Source organism: Carcharodon carcharias, chromosome 12 (genome assembly GCF_017639515.1).
Source record: "Carcharodon carcharias isolate sCarCar2 chromosome 12, sCarCar2.pri, whole genome shotgun sequence".
Lineage (NCBI taxonomy): Eukaryota > Metazoa > Chordata > Chondrichthyes > Lamniformes > Lamnidae > Carcharodon > Carcharodon carcharias.
The window spans coordinates 110,327,809-110,350,071 of NC_054478.1; the positions used below are offsets into that span (position 1 = coordinate 110,327,809).

Below are 22,263 nucleotides of genomic sequence, written 5' to 3' on the forward strand. Positions count from 1 at the left end.
CCAACGGGATTGGAAAATTCCAGTCTATATCTTCTTTGTAATAATTTTAAGGCAGTTACTTCTCTCACTAACATACATGCAATATATATCTGCTCACCACAAAATGTGTGGAAATTCAATCTGTGCACAATGCAAAGAGTATGAAAGTGTCACCTACATTGATTATCTCCTGTTTGGATTTGAAAATACTTCACTTAACTCAGAGGGAGTTAAATTTTGTTTTTTTACTCTACAAAATTAACAAACTGTCTTCGTGAGATATAACACTGTTAGCATCTTTAATTCTAATTCTTTCTGTAGAGATTCTAAAGAGCTAATATTTTTCTTATCAGACATTTAATTTAACAATTAACACGTTTTTGTTTTAAAATAAGACAAATTTAGGAGCCCAACTAGTTTTTTTGTTTGATGTAATAGATAGAACTTTGTATTTGCTCTTGGAATTTCCAGCAAACCTTGCCATCATGCTATGTGCCTTATCATTCTCAGCTAAATCTCTGGATCTACATATTATTAATGGGAGATGTGGCTCACCCATATCCAACAAATAGATTCAGGTTTCTTCCCATCCAAATCCATAGGCTAGCAAAAATGCTTAAATTTCAACCTAAAATGCTTTTTTGCTTAGTGGTTCAAGGTACAGAAATTGGAAGAAGATTTGACCTGAGAGAGAGATAATGGTGGGCATTAATTAGGTAAAAGAAGAACCATTTTGCATTTGTATCTATTTTTCATCTACACAAGATTGTATGCAGTCATTCATACATATGCTACAATGCTAAGTATTCAGCAGCTTGCATGATCCTTCGTTAGATTTGTAGATCCATTGCTGAACACAGAATTATACTTCCTGAAGCTATAGGCTACAGATCTATTTCCAACAACAGATAGGCAATGTAAGCTTACTTACAAGAAGTCAGCACTCTCACGGATTTCAATGTGTTTGTTGTATAGCATGTTGTCTTGTAAATATCTGGAAGGTTTCATACTCCATTGTGATAGCTTAAAAATTGCTGATTGGTCACTTGTGCTCCGCACTGCTAGTCACTTTACCATATCAACTGATCTCAAGGATCTTCCAGATTTTGGCATGAGTTGGCAAAAGCCATATAGCTTGTTCATGGTGCTTTTCTAGGAATCTACCATTTTGCTTTCCATATTTGGATCATGAGGGATTTATGTCAATTTGAGCTGGATTCAAACAGCTATTTTGGGGAAAAATAATTTTCACAAAGCACCTACTATGCATACTATCTTATCTGAACAATGTAACCCCAAAGCTCTGATAACATAATTGAAACCCATTAGCTTCTGACACAGCAAATACACCACCAATACTACTTCCAAGGGCTATCTGCAACACTAGCCACTCAGCAAAACCTGCTTATTATCACAATGTATGATATAATCAGTAGGTCTAGAGGCCTGAATCTATTTGTCGGATATGGGTGAGCCACATCTCCCATTAATGATATGTAGCTGAGAATGATAAGGCATATAACACAATGGCAAGGTTTGCTGGAAATTCCAAGAGCAAATATAAAGTTCTATCTATTACATCAAATAAAAAAGAACTAGTTGGGCCCCTAAATTGGTCTTCTTTAAAACAAAAATGTGTTAATTGTTAAAATAGATGTCTGATAAGAATAAATTAGCTCTTTAGAACCTCTACAGAAAGAATTAGAATTAAAGATACAAACAGTGCTATATCTCACAAAGATCACAGTATACAGAGTATATTGTTTAGTTTATATGTTACCAAAGTATAGAAGAAAAAAAGAGTCGTTTTGTATAAATTTGTAACACAAGTGAAATGGTAATATTTGAAAACCCAACTGAATACCAGCTCTAAAAGAACTAGCACTAAACCCATTCTATTCTAGAACTCAAACTAGAACTACACAGCTCAGAAAAATTGTTCAGATTGTCAAAACATTGTTCTCTTAATTTTAATTCTGTTGTTACAGAAAGATCTTTAACATCATCCATTGGCTATATTCCCCAGACATTACGCACTATCTATGGCCACATCACACCATTGTATTGATTCAGTTTAGATTTCGCCCTTAGACTGTTGAAAAACCCCAGCAGATTTTGATGTGCACACATAAATTTAATCACCATTTATAACAACAATGCTTTGCTAAGTCTGAATATTATAAAAATAGAATTAGAATCCAAAAATATCTATCTTCCCTGAACCGTATATAATTAAATTTTGTTCCACATCTTTTCTCACATTTTTAATTTTCTCTTACTCACATTTCTTTTCTTTAGATTTTACCAAGCATTGTTCCATAGCAGAGAGGGAAGGCATGTAGCTTAATCTTGGGCCTTTTCCAAAGAAGAATGCCAAAAGTGACAAACATATGCACTTATATAATGGCTTTAATGTAAAGAACACACCAAGGCATTTTACAATTGAGCATAAGGAAAATACTGCTGAGACAAGAAGGCTTGTCAAAGATATGGATTTTGAAAATGATTTTAAGAGAGGGAGTTGGAGGGACAGAGTGGTTTAGGGAGGGAATTCAAAAGGGATAGAAGCCAGAAACTCCAAGGAAATTTGGGATGAATTATAGTCTCTGATTTGTCTCACTCTCATATGAAAATCTTTGGTATATGTACTGCTTTTTCACAATATAGCACATTTGAAATTGGGAACTCACTACTTAGGAAATGTAATTTATTTCATGTTCAGGTAGCTTCAGCAAACAAATAAAATATTGTGAAAAAAGAATTAAGAAAGATTCTATGAACACTGTTTAAGAGGTATAAAATGCTGTTTCCAGAGATGACATGGTACTGAAGGAGATTTTCTGTTATTGACAGCCCTACAACTCTAATGATTGTTTTGTGTTCTCAGTGATTGTGTGTTTGTTATTTTGTCCTGAAGATAATTTCTCTGTAGTTTCCATGCCATCTCCTCTGCGTTGGACTAATGTGACTTAAGTTCAAACATAAATTCAAGGTGAGGGGCAGGAGGTTTAGGGGAGGATGTGAGGAAAAGCTTTTTCACCCAGAGGGTGGTGACGGTCTGGAATGCACGGTGTGGGAGGGTGGTGGAGGCAGGTTGCCTTACATCCTTTAAAAAGTACCTGGATGAGCACTTGGCACGTCATAACATTCAAGGCTGTGGGCCAAATGCTGGTAAATGGGATTAGGTAGGTAGGTCAGGTGTTTCTCACGTGTCGGTGCAGACTCGATGGGCCGAAGGGCCTCTTCTGCACTGTGATTCTGTGTGACTACCTGGATGGACATGGCCTGCACTGCGCTAGGGCCTTCCTTGCACAGCATATATTATCATAATAATATTTAGTACATGATTTGTTAATTATTTTTAAGTTATGAAGTTGCACAGCATTATTTTGAATCTTCTTTATATGAGTAATTCCTCCTTCTCAATTATCTTGGATCTTTCTTGAAGCTACTCAGTTGTGCTGGAGCACAGTTCTATATAGTGAGGTCATTCGGTCAAATAACAGTTCTACATGTGAGGGACCACAGGGTTACCGATATCAGCTTGAGCTTGGAAGAAATTTCTCTTCTACATTGGGGAGACCAAACGTAGACTGGGTGACTGCTTTGTGGAGCATCTTTGGTCTATCTGCAGGCATGACACAGACCTTCCTGCTGCTTGCCATTTCAACACACCATCCTACTCTCATGCCCTCATGTCCGTCCTTGGCCTGCTGTAATGCTCCAGTGAAGCCTAACGCACACAGCACCTCATCTTCTGATTAGGCACCGTACAGTCTTCTGGACTTAACATTGAGTTCAACAACTTCAGACCATGAACTCTCTCCTCTATCCTCACCCCTTTTTTAATCCCCTTTTTTCTACATTCATTTTTATTTTTATCCACTTATTTTTATTTTCTTCATTTATTCACTGTTTTATCCCCTTTTTAATCCCCCACTTCTATCCCATTTTCTAGCCTTTTTTCCCCACCACTGCCCCCTCCCCCACCCCATCCCCAAAAGGGCCATCTGTTACTTGGTCCATATTGTTCTTTCACAATGCTACCCTTGTTCTGCTATTATCACATTCTGCTTTTTTACCTTTATGCCACTATCAGCACCTTTATTAGCACTTACCATTACCATTAACACTCCCTTTGTCCTTTAGTTCATGACATCTTTGTCAATCTCTCCTTTGTCCGCACCCATCGCTGACCTTCTATCTAGCTTCATCTGCTCCACCCCCTTAAACAGTATAAATTTCATAACATTTCCATTTCTCTTCAGCTCAGAAGAAGAGTCATATGGACACAAAACGTTAACTCTGTTTCTCTCGCCACAGATGCTGCTAGACCTGCTGAGTTTTTCCAGCATTTTCTGTGTTTGTTTCAGATTTCCAGCATCCGCAGTATTTTTCTTTCATTGAATTGGATGCTGACTTCGCCTGATACCCACAATTGCACACTTCCAGATTGACAATTGGAAAACAACCAGGAATGGGCACTGTGCTTACTTTTTTCCCCTCTGTCCCAGATCCAGCCACCATGACCAAGGCAACTGTGATCAGCTAAGTCGATACTGACCAGGGATAGAACCTTGGACTCTCCTGGAACAGACCATTGAAAAAGCTATACAAGTGATTTTAATTTATGGATTACTGACAAAGTAATGTTTTGCTGTTTTTCTTTGCCAGGGTAAAAGAGTAGCTGACATTTCCAGCCACTTTGGCGTGAAGCACATTGTATTCAGTGGACTAGAGAATGTAAAAAAGCTGACCAATGGAAAGCTGGATGTGCCACATTTTGATGGGAAGGGACAGATCGAAGATTATTTCAGGGAACTTGGTTCTCCCATGACATGTGTTAGAATGCCTGGCTACTTTGAAAATTTCCTTGATGTGCTTAAACCTGTTAAATCAGACAAAGGCTATTATGTTTTAGGTAAGTTATTAGAAAGCTAAAATGGGTTTTGTAACAGCTGTACAATTGGTATTATAAGCAAATTCTCTCTACTGCTCTGGAGATTAAAGACACTTTGAAGTACAATTTACTTTTTTCTTTTCCCCAGTTTTCCTCTTCCTCTCTTGAAGCCATGGATTCTTTTTGGGATATGGTCCATGAGAGCCAACAGCTCTCCTGCACCTCACCTAAATGATATTCTTTTTGTGCAAGTATAGGCAATAAATCTTAACAGCCTATTAAATTATGGAGAGCATGATGGCATATGAGTAATTCTTCCAGGCATCTAAAATTACGCAGCCTAGAGAGGAACCAGGAGCTAGACATTGGCTAGTTTTCCTTTCTGCACTTAGGGGCACTAAAGCCAGTTTTAGAATCCCAACTACTGCCTAGCTGAAATCAGCTAACGTAGTACAGTCTGGGGATTTAACGAAACATATTCCTGACCTGTGGTGCAGTTACCTCTTGAGCTACACAATATAAACTTAAATGATAAGCCTTCTGAATTTTGAATGTGAACTTCAAGTCAAACATTTTCTGATTTTTTTTGATTATGCAGATTTATATTCCTAATGTTCATTTACACCAATACTGATTCTATTCTTTCAGTTCAGATGTATTGAGAATTCATATTGAAATAATAGAGGTTGTCGATGCAAACAAGGTAAAGATAACTATCTGTGAAATTGAGTTATTAAGCAACAAGTAGAACAGACTTTAGTATTTCACTTTATCAAGCCTTGATAGTCATGTTTCAAACAAAGTTTCACTGTAACGGTGATGAATAAGAAAAAATATTACAGTTAAATGAGTTAAATTCCTTATAGCAGGACTTTTACGGATTGATTAATTGTATTTGCTGATTCATTCAGTTCAATTTCTGCTAATATTTTTTAAAAAATGTATAATTTAAATCCTGGTGAACATGTAAGAAAATTGAAGAGAACGGTTGAAAAGTAGACAAATAACAATAATCTTTTAGGTGTTGTTAGATTTCATCTATACCCGTGAAGCCTTTGAATTTGTCTGTCGTCAATGCGTCTCTTATCAAACCTTCTGTTGCTATCTTTCTAAATGATTGAATAATCAATTCCTAGACATTCCTATGGGAGGAGTTCCAATGGATGGGATGTCAGTCAAAGACTTGGGTGGAGTTGTGCTGGCCATCTTGAAAAGCCCTGAAAAGTATATTGGGAAAGAGATAGGCCTCAGCACTGACAGGCTTACGATTGAGGAGTATGCTGCAGTTATGTCCCAACATACTGGGAAAACAATCAGAGACTCTAAGGTTGGTAAAAAATATTTCTAAGCTAATTGATCAATAATTAAAGGGAGCATCTCCACCAGAGCATTTGATCTGCAGCCTTGATGTCAACATTGATGACTACTTTCATCACTTTACTGATGACTGAGAGGAGGTTGGTCGGGTGGTAATTGACTGGGTTAGTTTTATCCTTCTTTGTGTGTCGGACATTCCTATGTAATCTTCCATAGTGTCAGTTATCATAACTGGACCGGAACAGCTTGACTTGGGAAGTGCAGCTCTGGTGCACAGATCTTCAGCTATAACCTTTGCTGTGTTCAGTGCACTCAGTTGATTCTTAGCCCCATGTGGAGCGAACCAAATAGTTGGAGACTGGTATCTAGGATTGTGAGAAGCTCTGAAAGAGGCCAACTAGGGTAATCTACTCTTGACTGAAGACACTTGCAAACTCTTCAGACTTAAACGTTCAATGGGCTGAATGTTTTGTGGCCTATGAGCACTAAAAGCTTGGAAGTTTCTTATTTAGACAAACACCAGTGTTCAAGGTCAAAAGAAAATGTGTTTATTTTATAAACATCATGTGCTAGGCCTTACCATGGTCTAGGATAGGGATGATCATAGAGCCTTCTCCTCCTGTGAGTTGCCTGATTGTTCACTATCATTTTTGACTCAATATGATAGGGCTACAGAGCTTTGTTCTGATTTGATGATTAACTCTAAATCTGCTGATGCTGGTATACAGTACTGCTGCTGGTAATGATCCTTGTGGATCCCCAGTTTTGGGCTGCTGCACATGGAGGATGTTCTCACAGAGACAACAAGAGTTTGGCTTCACAAGGACTATCAGTGCTATCAGAACAGACATCCCAGCACCAGGTAGATTTATGGAAATGAAGTCAAGTAGGTTACTTTCTTGCATGGGTTTTTTATCATCTGATACAGGTCCGATCTGGCAGTTATGCTTTTCAGGACATGGCCAGTGATGGCATTACTGAGAGACTCTTGGTGGGCATTAATTCCCCACTAGTAGTGTGTTCTATGCTCTCTATGTGCAGAGTTTCCTCCAAGTGATATTCAACCTGGAGGGCTATTGATTCATTAATTGAGGGAGTAGAAGCGGTGATTAGTAGGTGATGATCAGATGGTTTCTTTAACCTTGCTTGACCTGAAGCCTTGAAACTGCTGATGGAAGAAGACCAACTCAGGAAGAGTGCTGAACAAGTGTGGAAAGTTAATTAATAAATATCATTTTATAAGTGCGACTATATCAGATTCGACCAGTCTATAGATCAGCTCTAACAATTTGGGCATCGACTCCCAGATAATAGTAAAAGAAAATAAGGAGGAGTTTGTAGAGTTGACTTGGTTGAGCATGACTTAGTCTCATCCTGACACACTAGCTGGATTGCTGGCAATAGTTGATCTGGTTTTCACGTAGAATACAGGAACAGAGATAGGCCATTTGATCCAAACAATACATGCTGCCATTTATGGTCCACTCGTCCTTCCTCATGTAACCCTATCATACTATTTCTCTATTCCTTCCTCCTTCACGAGTTTATCTAGCTTCCCCTTAAATGCATCTATACTGTTGGCCTCAACCAATTCCTATGGTATTGAGTTGCAAATTCTCACCACTCCTCTGGTAAAAAAGTTTATTCTGAGTTCTCTATTTAATTTCTTGGTGACTATGTTATATTGATGGCTCCAGATTAGCTCTTCCCTAAAAGTGGAAACACTCTACATCTAATCTATCGAATTCTTTCATGGTTTTAAAGACCCCTATTAGGTCATTTGCATTCTACAGCTTAGGGAAGCCTGCAACCGTAGCTAAGCTGCATGCTTGTTAGAATCATAGAACATGGTAACAGCTCAAAAGGAGGCTATTAGACCCATAGTGGCTGTGCTGGCTCTTGCTAAAACAATTCACCTAGTCCCACTCCTTCCCTGCAGCCCTGTAAATTTTTTCCCTGCAGTTGCTTATCCAAATCTCATTTGAAAGCCATAGATAAATCTGCCTTTACCACCCTCTCAGGCAGTGTATTCCAGATCCTAACCATGCACTAGGTAAAAATGTTTTTCCTCATGTTGGTCCCTTTGCTATTCATCTTAAAACAGTGTCTTCTGGTTCACACCCTTCCACCAAAGGCAACAGTTTCTTTGTAACCAGTCTGACTAGGCCCCTCATGATTTTGAATATCTTTATCAAATCTCCACTCAGTCTTCTTGAAGGAGAACAACCCCAGCTTCTCCAATCTGTTCACAAAACTAAAATCCCTCAACCCTTGGAACCAATCTTGGGAATCTTTTCTGCTCTTATGCCATCATATCCTTCCTAAAGTATGGTGCCCAAAATTGGACGCAATACTCCGGTTGAGGCCGAACCAGTGTTTTATAAAGGTTCATCATAACCTACTTCCTTTTGTACTCTATGCCTCTATTTATAAAGCCCAAGACCCCTTATGCTTTTTTAACCACTCAGTATCGTGCAATCTGTTTGGGTGATGTGATTGTCATGATTGAAATCTGGGAGTGTGTGTGCAACCTGTGAGATGTGGGTGTAAGGTTTACTGCACCCCTGTTGTGAGGGTGTGGTGAAGCATTTGAATATCAGTTATAAGTCCTGATTGATAGAGATTGTTAATAGGTGAGTGATGGGTATGTGGTGAATTGAACAGTGTTTGAAGATAGATCATTGACCTTGAACATTCGCTTGATCATTACATCACAAGGAGACCATTCGGTCCATCTAGTTCATAACAACTCTGTGTAGAGCAATCCAGTCAGACCCATTTCTCCACCCTGTCCCCGTAGCCCTGCAAGTTTATTTGCCTCAAATGTCCACCAATTTCCTTTTGAAATCATTGATTGTCTCCGCATCCACCAGACTCATGGGCAGCAAGTTCCAGGTCATTCTCACTCGCTGCATAAAAAAAGTTATACCTCACATCCACTCACCCCCTCCCCTCCCACTCCCATCTTCTGTTGCCCAAACATTAAATCTGTGTTCCCCAGTCCTTGTACCATCAACTAATCGGAGCAACTTTGCTTTGTCTGCTTTAGCTAAACCTATCATAATCTTGTACGCCTCTATCAAATCTCCCCTCCACCTCCTTTGCTCCACGGAAAACAGCGCCCAACATCTCAAACTTAAGCTTGTAGCTAAATTCCCTCATCCCTTAAACCATTCCGGTAAATCTCCTCTGCACCATCTCATATCGTGCCTAAAACATGGTGACCAGAACTGGATGCAATATTGAACTTCTTGTGGCACTGCCCCTAAATTCTTGGGGCTTGACTCCTGGTATTGACCCCCAGGACTATCTGCTTCCCTTCCCTTCAGAGTGTGTGTTTGGAAGGCCTCCTGAAATCCCATGGATATAGGACGTCCCACCTTTTCACATTCTCCACCAAGGCCTTTAGAGAAGCATCCAAAAACCTTGGACCCTGCTTTCTACCATGTTTCTCAGTTCAGAGTCACTTCCTGCAACACTGCCAGCACCTGCTCTGGCCACACTACATCCCACCTTAAAGCTAGCCTGCACTTAGAAACATAGAAAATAGGAGCAGGGATAGGTCATTTGGCCCTTCGAGCCTGCTCTACCATTCAATGGCTGATCCTCTATCTCAACACCATACTCCCATTCTCTTCCCATACCTCTTTGCACCTTTAGAGTCCAGAAATCTATCTATTTCCTTCTTACGTATGTTCAATGACTTGGCTTCCACAGCCTTCAGTGGTAGGGAGTTCCACAGGTTTACCACCCTCTGCGTAAAGAAGTTTCTCCTCACCTCAGTCCTAAATAGCCTACACCATATCCTGAGACTGTGATCCCTTATTCTAGACCCCCTCAGCCAGAGGAAACATCATCCCTGCATCCAGTCTACCCAGCCCTGTCAGAATTGTATATGTTTCAATGAGATCTCCTCTCATTCTTCTAAACTCCAGCAAATATAGGCCTAGTTGGCCCAATCTCTCCTCATACAACAATCCTGCCATCCCAGGAATCAGTCTGGTGAACCTTCACTGCACTCCCTCCATGGCAAGTATATCCTTTCTTAGGTAAGGAGACCAAAACTGTACACAATACCCCAGGCTTGGTCTCACCAAGGCCCTGTACAGCTGCAATAAGATACCCTTGCTCCTGTAATTAAGTCCACTTGCAATGAAGGCCATTTGCCTTCTCAACTGCTTGCTGCACCTGTGTGCTTGCTTTCAGTATTTGATGTACAAGGACACCCAGGATCTTTTGTACACCAATATTTCCCAATCTGTCACCATTTAAGTAATACTCTGTCATTTTGTTTTTCCTTTCGAAGTGGATAACTTCACACTTATCCACGTTGTACTGCATCTACCTGTATTTGCCCACTCACTCAACTTGTCTAAATCAACTTGAAGCCTCTCAACATCCTCTTGACCACTCACATTCCCACCAAGTTTCATGTCATCAGCAAACTTATAAATATTACATTTGGCTCCCTCATCCAAATCATTGATATATATTGTGAATAGCTGGGGCCACGCACTGTGATACACCACGAATCACCGTCTGCCACTCCGAAAAAGACCCATTTACTCCTACTGTCTGTTTCCTGTACCTGCTAAACAATTCTCAATCCACTCCAATATATTGCCCCCATGTGCTTTAGTTTTGCACACTAACCTCTTATGTGGGTTAGAAGTGGTGCTAACCGCTCATGATATTTGCACTCCGCTGATGTGTGCAGTCAATCAACTGTGTGGTTAGTAGGCTGGATGCTGAAATCATTTAAATGAGCTGATAGCATGAAGTTGGCATGCTGCGTGCATTGTGATCAAGTGCCCATTATCATGTGCTATTGAATTGAGCCCCCACTATCACTTCTGGACTATGTTGACTGATCCTTGCTCCCTGGAGAAATATCTAGCATGCATTATTCCCATATCTCTTACTTCTGGCAGGGTTAGGATCCACGTGAGGAATTGTGGACTTCAGCATACATGCTATCACTTCTTGAAGGAAACGTTTTAGAACATCAACTCCCAATGTCAAGGCCAGCAACATGAAAACTGTATTGCCTTCCTGTCCAGAGTTAATTTACCATTGTTGCAAATGACAATTTGCTAGTGTCAGCCGTAGCTCAGTTGGTAGCTGTCTTGCCTCTGAATCAGAAGGTTATGTGTTTAAGTCCCACTCCAGAGACTTGAGCACAAAAAAGATCACAGCTGACACTCCAGTGCAGTAACTGAGAGAGTGCTGTGTGCAACCCACTCATGTATGGACTGCATGCAAACAATGAAAGTCATGCTGCCACATGAAATGTGATAACAGCAGATCATTGGTGTGGTTAATGCTTCTGCTACCTGGACCGCACTGGAGTATGCAATGGAGTGGTTGTCAAGATTTGTGGTGGTCTGCTTCATGCTGCATCACCTCATCATCTTGAGGACACAGTCCTTACCACAAGTTCTGTGGTAGTGGTGGTGGAGGTGGTGTTGGACATGGACCATAACAGAATTTTTGACTGGCTGTCCATGATGAACGCATCTGTCTGCGATACCAGTAACCACAATCCCAATTCCTCATTCACCCACACCTTCGCACTGTTACTATCACAGTGTCCGCTTGGCTACAATACGAACATAAGAGTCATTAGAAAATAAACATTTCAAACCGAATTTATAAATCCATGCTATATTATTGTCATGCCCGGGAGACATGAAGGAAAACAAATATATATATATTATATATATATATATATATATCTATCTGGCTACTTTATATTTTTTTTAATGGATGACTCTCACAAAAGGAATGTCTAGCCTTCAGAAAACAAAAGGGGCCTCGTTATCTCTAAAGAGGCACCAATGCCCCCTGTGATGGCAGAAATCAAATTCTAAGAAAATACGCAAAGACCCTTTATGTTTTTAAGGCAGAACTCTGGTCAACAGAGACAATATATCTACAAGGACAAAGGGACCCTGTAATCTCTGTTAAACTTATTAATGGATGAAACATTAACCATCTCAAGAATCCAGAACAGGAATATAAGTTCTTTGCCCAAGCCAAGGGGAAGAAGAGAGAGTCATGTCACATGATCCCAACCCCCACCCAAACTGCCAGAATCTGTAATATTGCCTTGTGGAGCTGAACAAAGGCAGCCTGCCATCTTCCATCAACCAAGCTGCTGCAGAACTAGAGGTCTTTCCAGGTTTAAATTGTCTGGCCCTCATCTACACTGTTTCTACTGGAAGGGCTAACCTTCTGTAATAGTGCCTACTACATGACTAATTCACCTCTACGTGCTTCTCCCATTGTGGAAGTCAGCGCTGCTGGAAAATTGGATTACTCCACATCATCTTCAGCCGCTAACCTCTCTGAAGGAATACACCATTGGACTTTTGATTCTGGACTCTGGACCTTTGTGTAACAATAATTCTTACTTTGTCAGTGGTCCTTACCCTGTATGTGTTTCATTCCTTTATCCCGCTTTTATTATGTGATTGTACCGGGGTTGCGTAGCAACAGCCCCTCCCCACGTTTTGAGTATGTGTAAAATAAACTAACCCTCTGATTCTACCCTATCTTGAGTTTGCTGTGAGGTTATGAATAGAGGATTGGATCACTCCAAAACTGAGGGATGGGGAAAATGCACTGCTGCTTATAAAAGGGGAAGTCAAAAATCAAAAAACACCCTTCTGTTCACAGATGGGTGGTGAGGGGAGATGTCAGGGCTGTTAACTTAAAACCCCTCCTGTCTGTAAAAGAAATAAACTAAATTTATAAATCCATGCTTTATTACATACCAAAGCCCTCTAATCATCGTTATGCATTCCTTTATTGTCTGTGTTCCATGTACCTTTGCTTGTCTTAATGCTCCTACGAAGTGCTACTCCTGTGGCTGAAGCATGGCTGGAAGACAATCTCGACAGCTCTGGTCCTGAAATGCTCATCTTTTGGACTGCACAATCTTGGCATGGGCTGCAGCAGTCTGGGCTAGCTGTCAGATTGTCACTCAGCGAGTGCACTAGTTGAGTGACAGTGGTGGGAGGACGAGTGCTGTTACACTGAAAGTGGACAGCAGGTTTGTACTTCACGTTGCCATTGCCACTCCTCCATGGCAGCATCTCAAAAATCCTTGTAATGCATAGGAGGATAAATTGCTGGACTGCTGTGACTTCCTGTAAGTTCCTTTGAACATTGGTACCCAGAGCTTGAGTGGTAGCAAGTTGATCTTGCTTGATTTCACTCGGAGCTTCAGTCTGAGCCTGCAACACCAAGATATTGTGTGACTTCAGCTTGTGCTGTAAAGGAACCTGAGACATTGGTCATGAGTTGCTGCATCATGTAAGTGTGCTAATATACATGGCCACTGGAATGTAAAATAGCAACTGCCCAGAAGCCTTTATTTATAGATAATGACATCAGAGGTCACATGAGTATGGCAAGCCACAGCGTACAAAGGTATTTATCCAAAAACCCCTCTTTTCATAAAAAAGAAAAAAATTGCGTGCAATATTGTTTACAGGTTACCTCGTATACATAGTCCATAAAAAAAATCATGTATGGACGAAACATGCTTTTTCTATTCTGTTCCAATTTCATCTGTCCCTGCACACGCATTGCACACACAACCTCTAATGTGTTCACTTTGACATTTTTATGTTACAAGTGCGAGTTGTTATTGACTGTTCATCTGGTGTCTGCTGGTTCCTGTGATGATGTTTTTTCTCTGCGGAATGTTGTTGCCGTGGTGAGTGTTGCTGCTGCATTAATTATTGCTGCTGATCTGTTGCATTTGTTGGGAAACGATTGACCTCTGGGACTGATGATCATTTGGTTCCTTGTTCAATTGGTGAAATCAGATCTGTCTCATCAGCTGCCCGCTGTGAAGGAGCAGCTTCTCTGGTTGCACGTAGATGTCTGTGGTTATGATGATAGACCTGGTTGTTCACTTTCATTGTGTTTAATTGAGGTGCCAACTTCTCTGCACAGGTCACAAATTATGAAGAGGGCTGACTTGTTGAGTATGTTGAACATTTGTACTCTGACTATCTCTCCAACCCTCATCTCTGGCAACAGTTTGGCAGCTTTATCAAAATGAAATTTAGCTGTCTTTTCCCTTTGATCTTGTCACTCCAGTTACTACTTCTAGCTTCAGTAGATTTTTAGCTATTGGTATAATAGTCTGGGTGTGGCATGACATTAGTGTCTGGACTAGAATATTTTCCATGCCTACAGTAGGTGTGCTTTTTTACTCCACGATTGCCTTGTTCACATCTGTGCTTGATCTAGTCAATTTTTTGATGATCCTATTAGAAATTTTCACTGCTGCCTCAGCCTTTCCATTTAACTGGGGATAGTGTGGAGACGATGTGTAGTGCTGAATTTCCCAATCGCTCATGAAAGTCTGAATTCTTCACTTTTGAAATGAGGGCTGTTGTCACTGATCACAATATCAGGAGTGCCATCACAGCTGAAGTGTGCTTTCTGGTGTTCTATGATCTCACAAGTAGTCGTTGACGTCAGCTGGTCTAACTCCCAGTAGTCTGAATAGTAATTGACTGTGACAAGATAATCAGTACCAGTGAGAGTGAAGAGGTCTACTCCAAGCTTCACCCTTGGACTGTCTAGGATGTCATGAGCTTGCTGAGCTTGATGGGTTTATTCGTTTACGGGATGTGGGCATCACTGGCTAGGCCAGCATTTATCGCCCATCCCTAATTGCCCTTGAGAAGGTGGTGGTGAGCTGCCTTCTTGAACTACTACATGTGGTGTAGGGACACCCACAGTGCTGTTAAAGAGGGAGTTCCAGGATTTTGACCCAGCGACAATGAAGGAATAGCAATATATTTCCAAGTCAGGATGGTGAGTGGCTTGGAGGTGATGATGTTCCTATGTATCTGCTGCCCTTGTCCTTCTAGATGGAAATGGTTGTGGGTTTGGAAAGTGCTGCCTAAGGAGCCTTGGCGAGTTTCTACAGTGCATCTTGTAGATGGTACACACCGCTGCCACTGTTCGTTGGTAGTGGAGGGAGTGAATGTTTGTGGAAGGGGTGCCAATCAAACAGGCAGCTTTGCCTAGATGATATCAAGCTTCTTGAGTATTATTAGAACTGCACTCATCCAGGCAAGTGGGGAATATTCCATCGCACTCCTGACTTGTGTCTTGTTGATGGTGGACAGGCTTTGGGGAGTCAGGAGGTGAGTTACTCACAGCAGGATTCCTAGCGTCTGACCTGCTCTTGTAGCCACAGTATTTGTATGGCTAATCCAGTTCAGTTTCTGGTCAATGGTAACCCCCAGGATGTTGATAGTGGGGGACTCAGCAATGGTAATGCCATTGAATGTGAAGGGGCGATGGTTAGATTCTCTCTTATTGGAGATGATCATTGCCTGGCACTTTGGTGGTGCGAATGTTACTTTCATTACAAGCATTGCATTGGCTGATGTGTTCCTTCATCTCATTGCTTGTGTTTGACCAGTACAGCTTTCCTTCCTCAGGCTAGACTCGATTCCTTGATGGCTTGCGTGGATGCGCTTTAATATCTCTTTTCTCATCTCTTTAGGGATAATGACCCTAGTCTCTTTGTTCAAGATGCCATCTTGTGTGATCAGTTCATATCTGTATGCCCAAATACTGTCTTACAACAACAGGTGTGTCCATGACGGTTTCAAGCCATCCTTTCATCACAACTTCCTGTAACACTTGGAAAGTTGCATCTTGTTGTGTAGCTTGTTGATCTGAACAAGACCCTTGTCTGTCAGCATCCCTTCAGTGGTCAATGGCTTGGTGTCAGGCAAACTGCAGCTCTCTTTTGGTATGCGAAGGGTTACCAGTCCAAGTTTTTGACTTGTTTCAGCTGAGATTAGGAGATTTTGCTTCGCACCCACTACCTGGAACTGCTGATCTCCTTTCTTCCTTGTACTGGACTCTCAGTTTATCCCCTTTTCATCCTAGATCCTCAACTTCACTTTTGACAGGGTCACCTCATGAGCAACTTCACACAAGTCTGTGAAGCTCATGATGTTATATGTAGCACCAGTGTCTGTTTGAAACTTCACAATCTCTTGATGCCTTCCTTCTGTGGTCATCATTTCAACAATAACAAACCATTTTCTACCTCAAAACTTTATAGGGCCAACCCTTTCTATGGTGTAGAGTGATTTGTCAGAATCATCACCTGACATCTTTCCAGCAACCACCTTTATAGGCTTGCATTTTTTCTTTCCCGCAAAACACTTGTACGTAAAGTGGTTCAGTTTCTTGCAGTTGGAGCACTGTCTTCCCCAAGCTGGACATGCTTCCTTTTCCTTCTTGTGGTGTCCTTCCTCCACGGTATTTACATCCAGTACTGGCCTTGATCTTTCTCCTGGCCCTTCTGTAAGTTGCCCTTTCTTTCCTCCATTGAATTGAGTCTAGGAGGCTTGGACTGCCTCTCAGCAGTGCAAAGCATGTCGGTCCTCCCATGAATAGACCATAAGGCGTAGGAGCAAAAGTAGGCCATTCAGCCCATCAAGTCTGCTCTGCCAATCATTGAGATCATAGCTAATCTGATAATCCTCAACTCCACTTTCCTGCCTTGTCCCCATAACCCTTGATTCCCTTACTGATTAAAAATCTGTCTATTTCAGCCTTGAATATACTTAACAATCCAGCCTCTACAGCCCTCTGCATTAAAGAATTCCACAGATTGACTACCCTCTGAGAGAAGAAATTCTTCCTAATTTCTGTTTTAAATAGGCGCCCCCTTACTCTGAAATTATGCCCTCTGGTCCTAGACTCTCCCACAAGGGGCAACAGCCTCTCAGCATCTACCCTGTCAAGCTTCCTAAGAATCTTATACGTTTCAATAAGGTCGCCTCTCATTCTTCTAAACTCCAATGAGTACAGGCCCAACCTACTCAACCTCTCCTCATAAGGAAATCCCTCCATACCCAGGATCAACCCAGTGAACCTTCTCTGGACTGCCAGTATATCTTTCCTTAGATAAGGGGACCAAAATTGTTTACAGTATTCTAGGTGTGGCCTAACTAGTGCCTTGTATAGTTTTAGCAAGACTTCCCTATTTTTATACTCCATTCCCTTTGAAATAAAGGCCAATGTTCCATTTTCCTTACCTATTACCTGCTGAACTTGTTTGTTAGCTTTTTGGGATCCATGCAAAAGGAATCCCAAATCCTTCTGTGCTGCAGCCTTCTGTAGTTTTTCTCCATTTAAATAATATTCAGCTCCTCTATTCTTCCTGCCAAAGTGCATAGCCTCAGATTTTCCCACATTAAATTCCATCTGCCAACATTTTGCCCACTCACTTAACCTGTCTATATCCCTCTGTAGACTCCTTGCGTCACCCTCATCATTGCCTTCCCACCTATTTTTGTGTCATCCACGAACTTGGCAATAGTACATTCACTTCCCTCATCTAAGTCATTGATACATATTGTAAATAATTGAGGCCCCAGCACTGATCCTTGTGGCACTCCACTAGTTACAGGTTGCCATTCTGAAAATGCCCCCCTTATCCCAACTGTCTGTCTTCTATAAGTTAGCCAATCCTCTATCCATGCTAATAAACTACCCCCAATACCATGGCCTCTTATCTTATTAAATAGCCTTATGTGCAGTATCTTATCAAACAACTTTTGGAAATCCAAATATATTACACCTACTGGTTCCCCTTTATCTATCCTGCTTGTTACCTCCTCAAAGAATTCTAATAAATTTGTTCTGCTGTTACATCCTTTATAATAGACTCCAACCTTTTCCCAATGACGGATGTTAAGCTAACTGGCTTATAGTTACCTGGTTTTTGTCTTCCTCCCTTTTTGAATAAAGGTGTTACATTGGCCGTTCTCCAATCCTCTGGGACTTTTCCAGAATCTAAGGATTCTTGGAAGGTTACTACCAGTACATCTACTATCTAGTAGCTACTAGTAGCTACATCCTTTAATATCCTAGGATGCAACCCATCAGGTCCAGGGGACTTATCAGCCTTTAGCCCCATTAATTTACCTAATACTTTTTTTCTAATGATAGTTATTGTATTTGAATACTCTTCAGCTGATGAGTAGTTACATCAGAGGTCCTGCTCACATCAATAGCTTTCTTGAAATTAAGTTTCTTTGCCTCAACAGATGTGCTGTCGCAACAAGATCTCTTGTTCCTAAGACAATCTTTTCTCTGATGAGATCATCTTCAGTTACCCAAACTCCCAAGATTCAGCTAGACATCTCAATGCAGTCACATATTAACCAATGCTCTCCCTCTCTTCCTCAGCTCTAATATTATACACACGCCGTTCATAAATAACATTAATAGAGAGCTCAAAATGGGTCTGCAAGACTTCCAAAATTTCACAACTCTGGCTATTTTGCTCCTCAGTGAGGTCTACAGTGCAATGCAGCTTGTAGCACTCGTTTCCCATCACTGATAACAGAGTTGCTACTCTTATCTGTTTAGGTTTCTTGTCCAACCCTGTGGCAATCTCATAATTTTGCCATTGAGTCTAGAAGGATTGCCAATTCCCACTCAAATCTCCCTTTATCTCCATAGAAGCAGATACAGGAATATTCAAAGCCATAATGATCCAGCCAGTTGTCAATGTCCTGTGCAAAGTTGCAGACTGATGTTTTAATTAATCTGTGCTGTTTCTGAAGCATTTATTTACATATAATTGCATCAGAAGCCTCATAAGTATGGCAAGTCACAGTGTACAAAGGTATTTATCCAATCAATCAGCCACCACCTCTATGCTGAAAAGCATGAGCTCCCAGCTTTGCACAAAGCTCTATGCCAAATTGGTGCCTGATTTCCCCATTCTCCATCACATTGAACACAAGATATCTGATTGGCCTCCCAATACTCCGAGCATTTCATTGTGCATACCCATCAAACTTCACCTGTAGGCCACCTTATCAAAGTCTTGACCTGAATCCTCTGCAGTAAAACTCATGTGCAACTTGCTCTCCAATGAACTGGTACCTGTGTTATCCTTGTCCCCTGCCTTGGCTGCAGGCCATTTGTGACCTGTGTCACCAGTTACAGATACCACCTCTGAACTATACTCTCAAGTTCACGCAGTGTCAGTATCTGAGCTGGTGGCTGCAAGTGTGTGAGTAAGTTATGGTGTTTCTTCATTATCACTGTTTTCTTTCTTGCGCTCCATCTCTTGTCAGGCCAGGCTGTAGTTCTTGGGTATATGAAAGGAGGAAAGCACATGGGTAGGGTTGTGGTAAGGGAAGAGAGAATGGGGAAAGCAAGAGGTGCATGCTTACACCATTTCCAATTTTAAACTGGAAGAGATTGTGGGATGAGGGCCAAGTGAGATGAGAAAAGGAGGATTAGATATTAGGGTACAGTCATCTTTGGCTTCAACCCCGCTGCTGGCCACAGCCTCACTCATGGCCCCTCCTGTCTTCCCAGGTTAGGTGCTGCTGCCTCTGCTTACATGCCATCTGGTCCTGCTGGAGAGAGGGAAGTATGTCATTGAGGTGTGGGGCAATGTTATGTCCTGTCATGGTTGAGTAGCTGGCAGTGTGTACAATCTGTAAGATGTGGGTGTGAGATGTGTAGCAGTACAAAGTGTATAAGCGTGAGGTGAAGCTATGCATGTTAGGTATGAACTGTGATAATAGACATTGTTGACTGGTGAATGGAGGTGTGGCATATTGAGCAGGGTTTGAGGCTCTAGTGGTCCAGTTATTGGGATATTGGCTTTAAGTAGTGGTGGTTAAGCTTTAACTCTTGCTAGCTTCTCACTGTTTTGATCTCCCTATTCAGGGGTGCAGCCATTCAACAGTGCTCTTAGCGCTGGCTGCACACTACTATACTTTAAACAAGCAGAGAGCACAAAGTTTGCTGACCATTTTCGAGCCCCGTTCAATTTCATGGCCTTTATCTTTGCAATTTGTGTTCCTTCAAAGCTATGGTAAATCGTGTATTTTGAACTACACTCACATAAGTAGCTTGATTCAAATAGCTGCTGATTGCCCTGTTGTGTAACACAGACCCAGATTGGGTACAATAGTTTGATGCAATCCTCCTTCAGATAAATGTTAGATTTTATCAACAGATCTGGGATGTGTGTGTCACCATGAAGACCTGAAGAGCTGCTTTATATTATCCTACTGAATCACAGGACATTCAAGAACTGATTTGATTTTTCATAAAAACATTCTTGACATAAATTAAATTGATTTATAAAAATATAGTCTTGATTTCTGTCAGTTTTTAAATGCAGTTTTTTTTCCTTTAATGAGAGGTTCTTGTTCTTGTTAATGATCAAATCCAGCGTTGTGCAGTATTAATTTAACATCAGTTTTAAGTACAACACAGCATTTCTTGCATTGGTATACATGATGGATTTGAACATAGGTAACAAACTTCCATTATTATTTCAGATATCAGCTAAGGATTATGAGGAGCAGAATTTTCCAGGAGTGCAAGAACTTACCAAAATGTTCCAGTTTTATTTGAAGCAACCTCATCGCAACAAGGATCTAACATTAATGTTAAATCCTAAGGCACAATCCTTTGAAGAGTGGATGTCAAAAAACAAGAATGCCTTCATGAATGACTGAACACCAAATAATATTTTTTTAACATGGGTAGCATCAGGCAAGCATAATCCTCTGTTTAGTATCAGACAAGTGTTATTCTCCAGTAGTGTCAGACAAACTATTCTCCAGAGAGTATTAGACAAGCATATCTGTGTTCATCTAACTCTGGGCTCTTGAGTACCCCCAATTTCAATTGCTCCAGCGTTGGTGGCTGTGCCTTCAGCTGTCTAGGCCTAAGCTCTGGACTACCCCCCTATACCTCTCCAGCTCCCTACCTTGTTTTCCTTCTTTCATGTACTCCTTAAAACCTATTTCTTTGATCAAGTTTTTGATTATCAGACGAGCATCATTCATTGTCTAGTGTCAGATAACTTGATAAGGTGCCACATGAAAAGGCGTTGTACAAAATTAAGTCTCATGGGGTTGGGAGTGTTATTTTAAACTGAATAGAGACTTGGTTAAAATATGGAAAGCAGACAGTAGGAATAAACAAGCAATTTTCAGGTTGGCAGAGTGTAACTAGGGGGTTCCACAAGGATCAGTGTTGGACCCTAATTTATTTACAATTTGTATGATGGGTGGGATTTTCTGGTCCCTCCTGCCAGCAGGACCACCCGATCATAGAATTTTGAATGGTCCACTGCATCACCGTGGGGATCCTGCTGCGGGTGGACCGGAAAACTCTGGCTGATGTCTTAAATGAAAGGACCATGTGCATTTTATGCAAGTTTGTGAATGATACAAGGCTGCATGGGAATATAAATGGACGCAAAGAGTATGCAGAAGGTTGATAGGATAAATGAGTGGCAAGAAGGTGGCAGATGGAGCATAATGTGGGGAAATATGAAGTTCTTCACTTTGGGAAGAATAAAAAGTATTTTTTAAATGGTGTAGAAATATTAAAAACAAAAACAAAAATACCTGGAAAAACTCAGCAGATCTGACAGCATCTATGGAGAGGAACAAAGTTAACATTTCGATTCTGTTTGACTATTCAACAGAACGAAAGAAAAATAGAAAAGAGGTGAAATATAAACTGGTTGATGGTGGGTGGGGGGTGGGGGGGTGGGGGGGTGCGGTGTGGGGGGGTGTGGGTGCATGAGACAGGTAGAGCTGAGAGCTGGATAGAGGGCCAGTGATAGGTGGAGATAACCAAGATATGTCATAGACAAAAGGACAAAGAGGTGTTGAAGCTGGTGATATTATCTAAGGAATGTGATAATAAAGGTGCAGATAGCCCTAGTGGGGGTGGGGGGAAGGGATCAAAATAGGCTAAAAGGCAGAGATAAAACAGTGGATGGAAATACATTTAAAAACAATGGAAATAGGTGGGAAAAGAAAAATCTATATAAATTATTGGGAAAAAGGGGGATTGGAAAGGGGGTGGGGATGGAGGAGAGAGTTCATGATCTAAAATTGTTGAACTCAATATTCAGCCTGGAAGGCTGTAAAGTACCTAGTCGGAAGATGAGGTGCTGTTCCTCCAGTTTGCGTTGTGCTTCTCTGGAACAATGCAGCAAGCCAAGGACAGACATGTGG

General features: G+C 41.1%; 1 protein-coding gene across 1 annotated transcript in view; it reads left to right on the top strand.

The window, feature by feature from the left end:
* Positions 1 to 22,263, top strand: part of LOC121285117 (nmrA-like family domain-containing protein 1) — a 101,791-nt gene that overhangs the window by 63,167 nt on the left and 16,361 nt on the right. The window contains exons 3-5 of the mRNA XM_041201280.1: positions 4,654 to 4,900; positions 6,016 to 6,206; positions 20,566 to 20,782. Of these exons, the coding sequence (XP_041057214.1) occupies positions 4,654 to 4,900; positions 6,016 to 6,206; positions 20,566 to 20,745 (618 nt within the window). The 3' untranslated portion in view covers positions 20,746 to 20,782. The remainder of the gene's footprint in view (positions 1 to 4,653; positions 4,901 to 6,015; positions 6,207 to 20,565; positions 20,783 to 22,263) is intronic.